This window comes from Macrobrachium rosenbergii, chromosome 14 (assembly GCF_040412425.1).
Source record: "Macrobrachium rosenbergii isolate ZJJX-2024 chromosome 14, ASM4041242v1, whole genome shotgun sequence".
NCBI lineage: Eukaryota > Metazoa > Arthropoda > Malacostraca > Decapoda > Palaemonidae > Macrobrachium > Macrobrachium rosenbergii.
In genome coordinates, this window is record NC_089754.1 from 10,695,303 (window position 1) to 10,710,302 (window position 15,000).

Below are 15,000 nucleotides of genomic sequence, written 5' to 3' on the forward strand. Positions count from 1 at the left end.
TTTCCAGAAGTTAACTTGAGTGTCTGAAATGACATGAAGGCACACAGAGAAATCCTAAAGCTTTGTGTCACTAATGTTGGGATGAAAATGTGCCGGGATATATTTCTCCTTACGCAATTTTACCTTTAATATAAGGACAAATGTTCAAGATGAATATATACGGAATAATAAAAACCTCGACAAAATAAAATTAGGTTTTGTATATGACGGCGCTGGCTGGGAGGTGAACGTAATAAGTGAAACTCCCCTAAAATGGAAATAGAAGCATAAACTACTTTCATGGTCAATAATCCTCATAGAAAATGTGAAATGCCTTTCCTTGTTATTGGCCTCTCCAATCTCACAATTAATCTTCATTTATGAGTCAGGGTTTTCATTTCTTACGACAGTTCCATTAACAGCTAAATTCCTGTTGTTTCTTCATTTTACTTGGTTTTATCTTCAAAGTGGTTAGTTGTATTTGCTAGCGTGGTTGGATTCCTCAGCATTTTTTTTTTTTTAAGAAAAATTAATATATAGCCAAACGGTAAATGTATAAGTATTCCTGCAGCTACTGAGGGTGTGTGTGTGTGTGTGTCTCATATGTATATATATTATATATATAAATAAATATATATATAAATATAAAATATATAATATAAATAAATATATATATTATATATATAAATATATATATAAATATATATATATATATATATATATATATAAATATATATATATATATATATATAAATATATGCGTGTGTATATATATGTATACTGGAATATTTTGAAATATTAACCCCCACACATGCACTCAAGTTCAGATTCAATGTCCCTTTGCCAATAATAAGTACACATACCGTGACGTGCATTGTAACCGGTAACTTTTAAGGATGGTGCCAGAGTGACATGAGAATCATCCACTCTGTCATCTAACGGAAAAGTCAAGTTTCACTTTTGTACCACTACAATACAGCATTCGTTGAAATCCCGTCAGGGTATTGACACTTGTCTTGCTTAATTCCTTTCGGGTGTGGGTTATTCCTAAGGCATAGCGAATGCGATATTGATCGGTTATTCGTAGCTTAATATTTCAATTCGTAGCATAATAGTTCAAAGTATAAATCTCGTTAAGTTTAAAATTAGTGATATACATATATATATACTGTATATATATATATATTTATATTGTATTTATATATATATATATATACATATTTATATTGTGTGTGTGTGTGTGTAATTTGAATAATTTCTAGTCTATAGTTTAAGTGAGTATATACTGTATACAATAAGTCTTTATGACTGGGGTTTTAATAAGTCACTTCTATTCTCCTCCACAAATGATCTGTAGCGTTGTAAAAGCCATTACTTCTTCCCCACATATGGCCTCTATGGCTCATTTTTCCATGCTCTGGAAATGAATAGTTATTCCTTATGCACTATCCCTTTACTTGACTACGCTGTCATCATTTACTACAATATTATTTTTTCGAGAAGTTGACCCGATTACTGATTGATAACATTCTCAGCATTTAGAAAAGTTGGCCGGAAAGATTTGTTCTTTAACTGGCGAGTGATAAATGAAACAAAAGTAGTTAACGAAGTCTGAGAGGTGTGTGGAAAGAAACGAAAGGAAACGGAAGGAAGGTAAAAGTGCAGTAAACACCACGGGGAAGATTGTCGGTTGGATGGCGGCTGATTGGTAGATGGACACTACAAAGATCTCTCTCTACAGCCGACATTGCCGAATTCAAGGCCTGTTGTCCGCAGCAAGTACCAGCCCGCATTCATTTCAACACTCCCCACCCACACCACCCAAGCTACACACACACACACGCGCGCGCGCGCACATATTGTTTTTGTGGCAGAATAAAATTTGTCTCAAGATTAGTTGGCACGCCTGTCTGCCGTTCCTTTCTATCCTTCCAAAGGAGGCAGTGCGCATCATAATGGCCACCACTGTTACGCTATGATTAGCTAAGTATTTTAATCACCTCGCCTCCTGTGATATACATTTGAATCAAATCATACCATGTCTCTTGCGAAGTTTCCTGATTTATCTAATTACAGCGAATCGTTGGAAAAGAACACCTATTCAATTTTAATTAAATTATTATTATTATTATTATTATTTTGTAGGTCAAGAACGATTCTTTCATTTAGTTTACATCTCCTCGTGTACTCTTGTAACCACGCTGAAGACATTAATGACAAAAAAAATCTTTGAACTGAAAACATCCCATTGAAAGTAAATGTCTGATTGACTAACAAAGACCAAATGGGTAAAATATGTAAACTAGTAAGGTAATTGCATGAGTGGAACAAAAATTCTTCAAAAGAACCCCAAATTAAAGCCAGCAGCCATATTATCATTAATTGACCTCACAGAACCAGACCCCATTTGTTTACTTTTTGGGCCCATATCATCAACAATCCTCTTTTTTGTTTATAACTAAGTGTGCTCATTAACTCTTTGTCTCTGGTGGCCATTAGGAGGAAGTTAATGGGAACTGCTGACACAAACAGGTTAATGGCACTGCAAAAAAGAAGCGAAGGGAATGAAAAAATAGTGACGGTTTATGGAGTGGAAAATGTGTCTACTGTCATGGATTGTAAAGGATTCATTGAAGGGATGAGCTACTGGGGTGCCAGAAATAGCATCAAAACGGTCTATTTGTATTCCGTCTATTCTCTCTAAAGAAAGGAAGTTCGAGTTTCCGGATGTCTTACGAGTTTGCTATAATTTCGACCAATACATATCCAACATTATCTTTTAAAAATTTGTTATCCGGCTTCTTCCCAAATACTGCTGTTCATCATACATGAAAAATTACAGTAGTAACGATGAAAAATTACAGTAGTAATGTTATCATACGTTTTTTTTAGCGAAGGCAATCAAGCGCGATTTTATAGTAAGACTCAATACAGTGATCGAACTGCAGACGATTTAATAAACCCAATGCATGACAGCATACCCACTAATGTACGAAATTTATATAACTAGGTAAATATATATATATATATATATATATATATATATATATATATATATATATATATATATATATATATATATATATAAGGAACCACAATAATACTCTTGTTTATAAAGACAAACTGTATGAATAATTTTTTTACAGAGCTTAAAGCTTTCCTCCATCCATCTGTGGACTTGATCATTAGAAAAACTTTTACAAATACATGTCGACTTTATAAACAAGAGTATTACTGTGGAAACTTCTCTCGAGAACTGGGAAGCACAATGCGGTGTATTTATATTTCATATATATACTGTATATATATACTGTATATGTGTGTGTGCCAGCATAACTCTGAAACGCATTGAGCAATTTCATCCAAACTTGGAATACATATGACTTACAATCTCAAAAAGAATACTGTGGAGGTAAGAAATCACTAGCACCAAAGGGCACAGAGGGGGGTTTGGGGTGGGAAGGGCTTCCCGTTTTCCCTGAAACGGGGCTGGTTCTGTCCCTAGACTTAGTAACTAAATAAACTTTACGAATTTATCATACCTAATTTCGGTATACAATACTGTGCCGGTAAGATATCTATGGCACCAAAGGGGGTGGGGGTTGGGAAGGGGGTGACAGAGACAGAATGATGGGGAAAGGAAGTGAGAGAGAGAGTAGAAAGGGGTGTTAGGGAGAAGAGAGAGAGAGAGAGAGAGAGAGAGAGAGAGAGAGAGAGAGAGAGAGAGAGAGAGATTTATCGGTTGTCATTCAGAGCTATCCCGGGCAGTGCCTGGTTGGTCAGCTAGTGCATGTGTATATGTGTGTATATATATATATATATATATATATATATATATATATATATATATATATATATATATATATATATATATATATATATGTATATAATATATATATATATATATATATATATATATATATATATATATATATATATATATATATATATATATATATATATGTATATATATATATACACATGTAATTCTAATAGCCACAATGCCCTCTACATACATACACACATGTATGTATATATATAACATGTGTATATATATACAGTATATACTGCATATATATATACATATATATACACATACATATATGAATGTATATACGTATATAATTATATATATATAATTATACACTGTATACGAGTTTATGTAAATATTTTGAGAAATGAAGGAAAAAGTCATTCTTAGCAGAAAATGTTCTATAAACGTGCATTTTAAGATAACCGTTACCATTAAACGGTCAAGTAAGCTGGCGCGTTCGGGATGTCAGAGTGAGTAGTCTGGGATATGGGGGGAAGGGTTAATGAAGAGCGTTAGGCAACTCAATTGCTAGCCTTTTAATTATGATTTTCTCTTGCAGGTTATTGAAAAATTTTACATTAGTCTCTTCAATTAGTAAATCACCCGTGAACAGACCATGTAATTAATTTCAATGCTGATTAGCTTTACGTATCAAGAAAGTGTGTAAATGTTGCTTGGCAACATTCATTTGTGATCGTTGAATTCTAGCGCAGACTCTCTTGCCGCCTCGCCGCGGAATTGACGAATCGCGAATTGGCTTACACCTATGCTGAATGAGTGATAGTGAATCATGATACTAAGGGAATGTAGGTAGGGAGGATACTGCACTTTGAACAATGTCAACTTTTTGCCTCTTTCGAGTACTGTATGCATAGTCTACCTCTGACAGGAAAGAATGAAGAAAGTGAATTTTCCATAATGTTCCCATTCTTTTTAATCTGACAGATGAAAGCGGTTTCATAGGTGCGTTTTTTCCTTTGACTGGTGTGTGATGAATACTTTTGATGGAGAAGGAGAGATTTTTTATATGTTTTAAATCTTTGATCGGTGTTTAATGAATAGGCCTATCTTTGATGGAAGGGAGATTCCATGAGGCTTTCCAGTGAATACCACTGATGGAGAGGGAAGTTTCAATGATGCAAGCATTTTTTCCCCTTTCTTCCGTATGTGAAAAATACATCTGATTTGGAGGTATTATTCACATCGACTCAATCACCGATTTCATTTTTGTATAACAGTGGAGATCACAACCGTGTAATCTAGAAATGGAACGTTGCAACACCCATAAATAAACATCTTTAGAAGTGGAACTGTTGCAACACCCATAAATAAACATCTTATCTGCATATTCTACATTACTGGAACGGTAAGGCATTGTCTCCAGTTTCTTGCTATCACAATGAATCCCGAATTTGACACTTGTAACCCGGACACGCTCATTTATCTTGGCGGAAAAGCGAGGCTGTTTAGAGTAACATGGGAACTGATTAACTCCATCCCCCTCCCCCCAGTATCCCGGACTACTCACTCCCAACATACCAAACGCCATCTTACTTGCCAGTTTAATGATAGATATTTCAAAAATTCACCCCACCGACAAACGAAGCCTTAAAATGCCTATGTTTATAGACCATTTTCTGCTCAGAATGACTTTTTCTTTCATTCCCAAAATATTTGCATAAACTCTTGTTACACCCTGTATGTATGTATATTTTTATATATATATATATATATATATATATATATATATATATATATATATATATATATATATATATATACATATATATATATATATATATGTATGTGTGTGTGTGTGTCAGCAACTTACTACGCGTTTCGTCGTTTAAACAATTACCAGATATCCCATCTGAAAAATACTAATATACTTATAAACCGCTGCATATATTCACTATATATTCTCTACTTCTGTGCCAAGCAACATTTAATACGCTAAAAATGCCTTGGGCCAAATTACCTGAATCTCCAGGGCTAAACCGGTATCTTGTGCCTAAGGGAAAAGAATGATTTTCGGGATTGTATAGACTAATAAGTTGTTCGTAGAGTATTCATACAAAGGACATAAATCAACATAAATTTGAATCTCTTCAATTCATTTTAGTTACGGTTTTAACTATTCATTTTCTTTCCCAATGGCAACCTAAAGCATTCGTAGCCTGAACGAATGAACGAACGGAACAACGTGGTCGCCTCCAAGGCTGAAATTATAAAAAGGTAGTGTAAATGACTCTGGGACTGACAGTAAGAACTCTAATACACGAAAAATGCACTGAAACTTTTTAATTATAATTTATTTCGAGTTTCCCCAGACTCAATATTGTTGTTTCTGATGTTCCTTTTAGTTTTCTGTAAAAGAAATCCAATGTGCCGGCTGTTTGTCCGTCCGCACTTTTTTCTGTCCGCTCTCAGATCTTAAAAGTTACTGAGGCTAGAAGGCTGCAAATTGCTATGTTGATCATCCACCCTCCAATCATCGAACATACCAAATTGCAGCCCTCTAACCTCAGTAGTTTTTATTTCATTTAAGGTTAAAAGTTAGCCATAATCGTGCTTCTGGCAACAATATAGGACAGGCCACCACCGGGCCGTTAAAGTTTCATGTGCCGCGACTCATACAGCATTATACCGAGACTACCGAAAGATAAATCTATTTTCGGTGGCCTTGATTATACGCTGTAGCGGCTGTACAAAACTCGATTGCCCCAAAGAAACTTCGGCGCATTATTTACTTTTTTTTTTTTTTTTTAAATCTATAATACCTAAAAGATTTTACAGAGAGAAGCAGAAATACCAGCTGCCGTCCGGTAAAGGTTCCAGTTTTGAAGTTTTTCGATACTTTAATTTCATTCTGATTAAGGCAATGCAGAAACCCAGCTTACCGCAAGAAAGAAGTTCTTCATGAAGGGATTCTTGGCAATTTTCATGAATTTAAGCTTTCCAGGTAATTAGAAGTCGCGAGTATTAAAGATGATGGAACTAAAGAGGAAAATCTACGATATTCAAACGACCGCTGCCTCCGCTGAAATCTTCTTAAAAACTTCTCAAATGGCCTTCATTAATTAAGCACATATTCTCTACTGATAAGAGCGCCATCATTTCTTTTTCCAATTTCATATAAACAGCTCATTACGAATATTATTGATGTGAGTATTCTATGTATATTCCCCTTATGCGAACAATTTTTTATGTCCTTTGTTAATATTTACCTTACCGGATTGGAAAAGTACTTACAAATAACGTTGTTATTTTCAGTTTTCAAGAAGAGCGATCTTAATTGTTGCTGGTGTAAACAGTTTTGTGGAAGATGATAATAATAAATGAATAAATAAATGCCTAAAATTCAAAGGTAAAATGTGAAGACAGAAGTGTCACTGAGATTATTTCTGAAGCGGAAATCAGAATTCCAGTAAGTGTACGAAAAAAGCCCAACATCTCCGTAAACTCAAATTTGTGGACAATTACGTTGATGGAAAGCAATCTGCAGGAAACAAATAAAGCATTAATCAACGTCATTTCAAAATGCAAATGAATCCTTCCCAAGTGAACATTTGTCGCCGGGCTCCCGCTCGCCATAATCTATCTTGACGCTTAAAAAATAATAAAAATGGCCGACAGCATTTAGGGCATCACGAGCACCAACATCACACCCATTATAACATTTGCAGTTGTGGGACTTATTTTATTTCTCTTTTTTTTTTTATTGGGGGAGGGGGGAGTTGAGGGTGAGCGGCGTCCTAGTTTTTACATCACACCATACAATCGAATGGGATATAGAATTTGGACCAAAAGACCAAGTAATGGGACCTATGAGGTCATTCAGCGCTGAAATGGAAACCGACAATAAAAAGGTTTGAAAGGTTTTAACAGCAGGAAACCGTCGCAGTTGCGATATGAAACAATTGTTAGGAGAGAGTGGAAAGTAAGATTAAAGAGAATATGAATGGAGGTACAGTAAAAGGAATGAAAGCGGTTGCTGCTAGGGGCCGAGAGGACGCTGCAAAGAACCTCAAGTAATGAACGAGGAATTTATTAGTGGGGGGCGGGGGGCGGTTTGAGCAGAAGGTGGGCGGCGGCCTAGCGTTTTTCATCACAGCATACAAGGATTGAGTACAAGTTTAACGCCACTACCTTGTAAAACAAGAAGCTTCAAGTTTGGGCGCGCATGTGTGCAAAGCCTTTCCCACCAAGAAGAGACAAACAGATACAGACCTCCTCCCATTTCCTCGTTTCGGAGGACGTCCCAGAGTCCCTCAGATTCATGATCTTCAGCTCGACGTCCTTCCGGGATCCATCCGGCAAAAACTCCACGAGTCCTCTCTTGTTGTTATCCAGATTCTCGTAGACCTTGTCGTAGGGAATGCTCACGTTCTTAAGATATCTGGAATAAGAGAGATAAAAAAATTGAATAATCAACAGAAATATTAGCAGCAGGCGAAGGGCGAATGCATAATACCAATGGAAGATCTGCAAAGGGACAAGGACAAAATCTGCATAAGTTACAGGAGGGATAGATGGCCATGAAAATGACAATCACTTAGTAGAAAAGGCAAAAGGGATCGATTAATATCAGGATGAGACCAGTCAATCAAATCTGCAATGGAAAAGAAAAAGGCAAGGGGAGCGGTGTCGTGTCATATCGACGGAGAGGGAAAAAACATTCACAAGGTAAAGTAGGTTGACAAAACAGGCAGCAGTAACAGAAAACGTGTGAAAAAGGCGGACCAATCAAAACAGCAAAATAAACGATAGCACCGAAAGGCAGGAAAAGGGATGTTGAATTACAGCTATATGAACAGAAAACAGGAAAATGGGATGAGTCAACCAACAGCGAAATAGGCAATATAGAGGTAAAATATATCATGAATAATGACAAACTCAAAGTAAACGAGTAAAAGGGAATGATTAAAAACTATAGTAAAAGTAGGCAGAAATGTCCAAAAAATAACAAGGGCAAAACAAGCCGCAACACCAGAGAGGGAAACCTCGTATAAGAGGCCGAGAGAGCGCACCAGCGACAGCAAAGGTGGCGTCGTCCGGCCCGAGTCACGAAAGGCAGAGAAGGAAATCTGATCACTGGAGCTCTTAGGGCGATAAGGAAATTCGTTTAGAAGTGTTTGGTGGGAAGCCACGAAATAAGACGAAGGCATAAGTATTTTTGGGTTCAGGTGCGAAACAGGGAAGGAACAAGGATTTGAGATGGTAAGGGGCGGAAGAACACTATCTGCAAACAAGATGAATTTTGGGAGAATTGTAAAAAAGGATGAAAGTGTGTACCTTAAAAGATAAGAACATCACTCATATTAAACAGTAAATCCAGTCTACTGTATGAAAATATATGACTATGTAGAAACGGATTAGGGTGAAAAACGTGATTTAATTGAACTATTAAACTTTAAATAGAAACTAAGGATGCGTGAAGTGAGCCCTAGAGCATAGGCGGCTACAACATGCAACTGGGAATTTATGACGTCACAATATGAGCTCACAAAGTGTTGAAGTGCGTAAACAACGTTATTGTGTTCTTGATGATTGTGCTAAAAAGAGAAATTAGATGTGAATTTCATGGCAGCTGGGCGTCAAACTCCCTGCATATTACCACATTGCAAAAGTCACAAAAAAGCACGTGTTTTCATAATTTCATCATTCGATGTTCCCTGCGAATCAAGACTGTAATTACCATTTCTCTCTCTCTCTTGAGAGAGAGAGAGAGAACCACTAGCAGCGCTCATAAATAATTTTGTAGCAAGTAAAAAAGCAACAAAAACCCATTAAGAATTGTAGTAAACACCTGATTGAAATCTTTGTGTGATTTCGTTTCGGTTTCCCAGGGTACGTGTGTGTATGTGAATTTGTGCACATCGTTAGTTGTACATACTGTATTCTTTGGTAGCAGTTACAGATGAATGTTATATCAAGAAAATGGTATATACTGAGTTTTGCAGTCAGCAATTACAGTTCATAACTATTTGTACGCGCAGCTAAACATTAAAAAGATTTGAAAGGGTACGTAGACTTAGCTTAGTACTGAACAGGTTTTCATAATTAACTTATGAAAAAAAAAAAAAGTCCTCTTCATAAAGACTAGAAGAAATTTAGAATGGTAATCTAAAGGAAACTTAAACGTTTTTAGGATACACTAAATTTAAAATAACACCGATTTCATTTTTGTCTTTGGAACCTAACTATGCCAGTGAGAAAGGAATGGATCCAGACGTAATTTGTGACATTTCATCAAAACTCAATTTTTTTTTTTTTTTACCTTAAGCCGGGTGAATTATCTTTTTTCATTATTCACATGCTGACAGATAAGCTAGCATCCCTTTTTTTTTAGCGGAGACGTACAACTATATACAAAAACGCAAATAAAAAAAATATTGACATGAGACTGCGTTTGCATGATTCATTTATATTTGTTAAGGTAGATCATCCATAAAAATATAGACGAACTTCGATGCATTACTCCTTAGGAATTACGTGTGATATATACATTTTATAGAAAGTATAACCAACCTCCCTGTGTTTTTCAGTTCATTATACATAATGCATTTCCCGTGGAGCAGAAATTTTCCCTAACATCAGCAGGGGACACTAGTGCAAAGGTAAGTCACACACGGAATGCCCACAGTACACCGATTCGTTGTCGAGATTTGATCCTCTTTTGAAACATGCTTCATCGTACTCCGATGCTGCATGTTCCTGGTTCCTAAGTGGCTTTTTCCAACATTTACCTTTTAAAGGTCGCCACTATTTTTACTCGTTTTTTGTCGAGTAGTAACATAAGATTTGTAAAACAGGCAGGTAGAATATTTATATTTTCAGTAACATTCATCATCCAATACTACTTATTGTATCACGTTGTAGTTTGCCTATAAAACACATTACAACTTTTAATCTATGCACTTTCCAAACAGAAAACTAATTTAACTCTTAGCAGTTATGAAGGAATCACTATCGTTAAGGTTTTGGATGTTATTAATTCAGGTAATCAAGATGAATCTAATCCACTTTTCTATCTTAAAAATCCCTGTTTTCTCAACGAAAATACAGAATGTATTTGTTATCAATAAACCATATCACTCTATTCCTTCGGATTGTTTTATTTACATTGTTAGCTCTTATCTCAGTGTATATATAATACGCCCGAAATATGTAGAATACTTTTTCATATTAGCATTATTGTTTCAACTGTATGTACAAGAATTCGAATTACATCCAGGAGTTTTAAAACTAACCTAGCTAACATCACACTGCTGCTCCAATACGCGAGCCGAGAGGAGACTGCGTCTTACACGTCGTTCGGTTATACTCTCAAAACAATACGTTTCCTTTGAACCCTGTGGGAATATTCCCTGCAAGTAAATACCATTTTCTGTTCCAATTCCCTCTACAGAGTGAATTTCTGAAGGATAAAAATTTCAATCAAAAGGTAGAAAACATGTTTCTTCTCATCGATTGTCACCTCTGTCATGTATTCTGAACATTGCCACGGACTGCTTACATAGTTATCGATATCACATGAATGAAAATGACGTGACCAAAAAGACAGTCAAAACTTATTCAATACATTTCTCATTCGTTTTCTTTACCTAAGAATCAAAATATGTTAAATTTAAGAATATTTTTTGACTTCTTGTATTTAAACTCTTTTCAGTTCTAGAGAGCATGTGCACTCTCTTAGTGAAATGATAAGTCCACGAACCATATATACAGTATATATATATATATATATATATATATATATATATATATATATATATATATATATATATATATATATATATATATATATATATATATATATAATATATACATATATATTTATATATATATATACATATCTATATATCTATATTATATATAGTATATATATATATATATTGTATACATATATATGTATATATATTTTATAACTTACATATATGTATATATTTATATATGTATATAGATATATGCATATATATGTGTATGTATACAGTATATACATAAATATATACAATAAATATATACATATAAAAATATATGTAAATATATATATATATATATATATATATATATATATATATATATATATACATACATATATATATATATATATATATACACTGTATTTATATATATATATGTATATATATATATATATATATACTATATGTATATACAATATGCTTTATCAAATATAATTCACTTTTTAGCAGGCTGTTCCCAAGGTAAAGTGAACTGTCATTAAAGATTTTATATATATATATATATATATATATATATATATATATATATATATATATATATATATATATATATATATATTATATATATACATATATATATATATATATATATTGTATACATATATATGTGTATATATTTATAACTTACATATATGTATAAATTTATATATGTATATAGATATATGCATATATATGTGTATGTATACAGTATATACATATATATACAATAAATATATACATATATAAATATATATGTATATAAATATATACATATATATATAAATATATATATATATATATATATATATATATATACACATATATAGGTATATATACACTGTATTTATATATATTATGTATATATATATATATTATATATATACTATATGTATATACAATATGCTTTTATCAAATATAATTCACTTTTTAGCAAGCTGTTCCCAAGATAAAGTGAACTGTCATTAAAAATTTTATATATATATAAAATATATATATATATATATTTATTATATTATATATATATATATATATATATATAACCCATATTAACTATTTGTATATATATATATATATATAATATATATATATATATATAATATATATATATATATATATACCGATATATATATATCTCATGATCATTTCATGTTTGTCCTCCCTAAGGTAACAGTAGAGGATTTTACAGGGCACAGCAATCCACCCCCTACAAACTGGTCTGTCCGCCCTGGGTGGGGGCTGGGTAGGTAAGGCATAATGAGGGTAGTGGGGGAGAGCAGCTCTGGGTTGGCGCGTGCCCCGTGCACCGACAAGGTTGTATGTATGTACATGTACATGTACATGTATAAATAAATATATAGTGAATATATATATATATATATATATATATATATATATATATATATATATATATATATATATATATATATATATATATGTATATACTGTATGTATATAATTCACTTTTTACCTTGGGATAAGCCCAAAAGGAATTATGTGAAATGACATACATACATATAATATATAAATAAATATATACTATATATATATGTATATATATATATTATATATATATTTATATACATATATATATTATATGTATATACAGTATGTATTTATGTATGTCAGTTCACTTTACCTTGGGATTAGCCTAAATACAAAGTGAATTATATGTACATATATATATATATATATATATATATATATATATATATATATATATATATATATATATATAAATATATATACACTGGCTATATATACTATATATTTTATATATATAATATATATGGGATTCATTTTTTTATATCGTGCCTACCTAGTGTTCTATAAACTATTTATATATATATATATATATATACATGTGTGTGTGTGTGTGTGTGTGTGTGTGTGTGTATGGATAATATATATGCATATATTTAATTTAAAAAAAAAACAGCTCACAGTATACTGGCTATATCATCAGCAAGATCGTATAAATATACACGTAAGTAAATGCGAAAAGAGTATTGACGGGGATTCACATTTTTTCCTATATCGTGCCTACCCTAGTGTTTTAGAGTATTGACGGGGATCCTCTCTCCCCTCTCTCTCTCTCCTCTCTCTCTCTCTTCTCTCTCTCTCTTTGGTCTCTCTCTATCTCTCTCGCTCTCTCTTTTCGGACAGGGCAGGATTTATTTCATATATGTAAATTAACCCACGTGTAGAAAGTTCTCTCTCTCTCTCTCTCTCTCTCTCTCTGTCTTTTCGGACAGAGCAGGAATTATTCCATATATGTAAATTAACCCACGTGTAGAGAGAGAGAGAGAGAGAGAGAGAGAGAGAGAGAGAGAGAGAGAGAGAGAGAGAGAGAGATAGTTCATAAACACATGATTCCATCCTACATTTCCCCAAGCCAGACAAATTAAAGTTAGATTGCTCGTGACACCTATATTTCCCCAACCAGGGGACGAAAAACTAGGTCTCTGGCAGAGGACATGCGCTCGAAATCGCTGAAATGTCTGTGGTGGTCTTTGAATATTTTCGCCTCGAGTAATAGGCAATGGAAGCATTTTAGCTGGCCTCCATAGAAAAGCTCACGCTAGAGATGGGCTATATATACACATTTTTCTCAGGTTGAATTTTCGGGAATAATGGCCTTTAGGTGGTTGCCTGTCCCTATGGACGAGTCCAGAGCTCGCTATGCCCTTTCAAACGAGAAATTCAGTATTCAGCTTATTCAGCCTCTGTTGAAAAAGGATTTTCCTTAGTAAGTGATGATTCTGTGAATAGCCACTATAAAATATCTGATGGTGCAATATATACTCGTTAAATTTTCTCCTGGTATCGTGTGTTATATTTTAAAATATTTAGTTCAAGTTATCGAATTCTGTTACCAAAGTTTATTTTTCTATTTTTATGGTCGATATAGGGGAATTATTATTACAAGTCGATACTGCAAAACATTTATTTATACGATAAATAACTCCATATGATCCTGCGTGCTCTAGCAATGAAAAAGATTTGCTGGATTGCACCTTGCAACAGTGAATTCAAAGCAAAGAGCCCAACTGGAACGCTGAATCCTAGGCAGATATGAAAAATGAAACAGCACACCTAAGAGCAGAGAAGCACAATGGAACAATGAACCCAAAGGAGAGAAAGTTTGAATAATGTATCCAGTGCTGAAAGGCAGAATGGAGCATTGAACCCCAAGCAGAGAAGCAAACTGGAACAACGAACCCAAAGGTGAGAGGTAGAATGAAACTACAAATCAAAGAGGACGTAGGGTAGAATGGAATAATAACCAAATGGAGAGAGGATGAGCAAATGGATGAACTCAAAGAGAGAGACAGGGTGGAACAATACATCCCAAGTAGAGGAAGAATGGAACGAACCTGGAGTAGGGGAAGAATGGAATTATGAACCGAAGGTTTAATTTCAACCGACAATATCCAGGCCCACAATGTTTGATGGAAGCAAAGT

The 15,000-nt window shown here is 33.7% G+C and overlaps 1 protein-coding gene across 10 annotated transcripts in view; it reads right to left on the bottom strand.

Annotated features, from left to right (window-relative positions):
* Positions 1–15,000, bottom strand: part of LOC136845717 (glutamate receptor ionotropic, NMDA 2B-like) — a 1,021,158-nt gene that overhangs the window by 216,186 nt on the left and 789,972 nt on the right. For all 10 annotated transcript variants that reach the window (XM_067115918.1, XM_067115917.1, XM_067115915.1 and 7 more), the window contains exon 7: positions 8,024–8,192. In XM_067115918.1, coding sequence (XP_066972019.1) covers positions 8,024–8,192 — 169 coding nt within the window. The remainder of the gene's footprint in view (positions 1–8,023; positions 8,193–15,000) is intronic.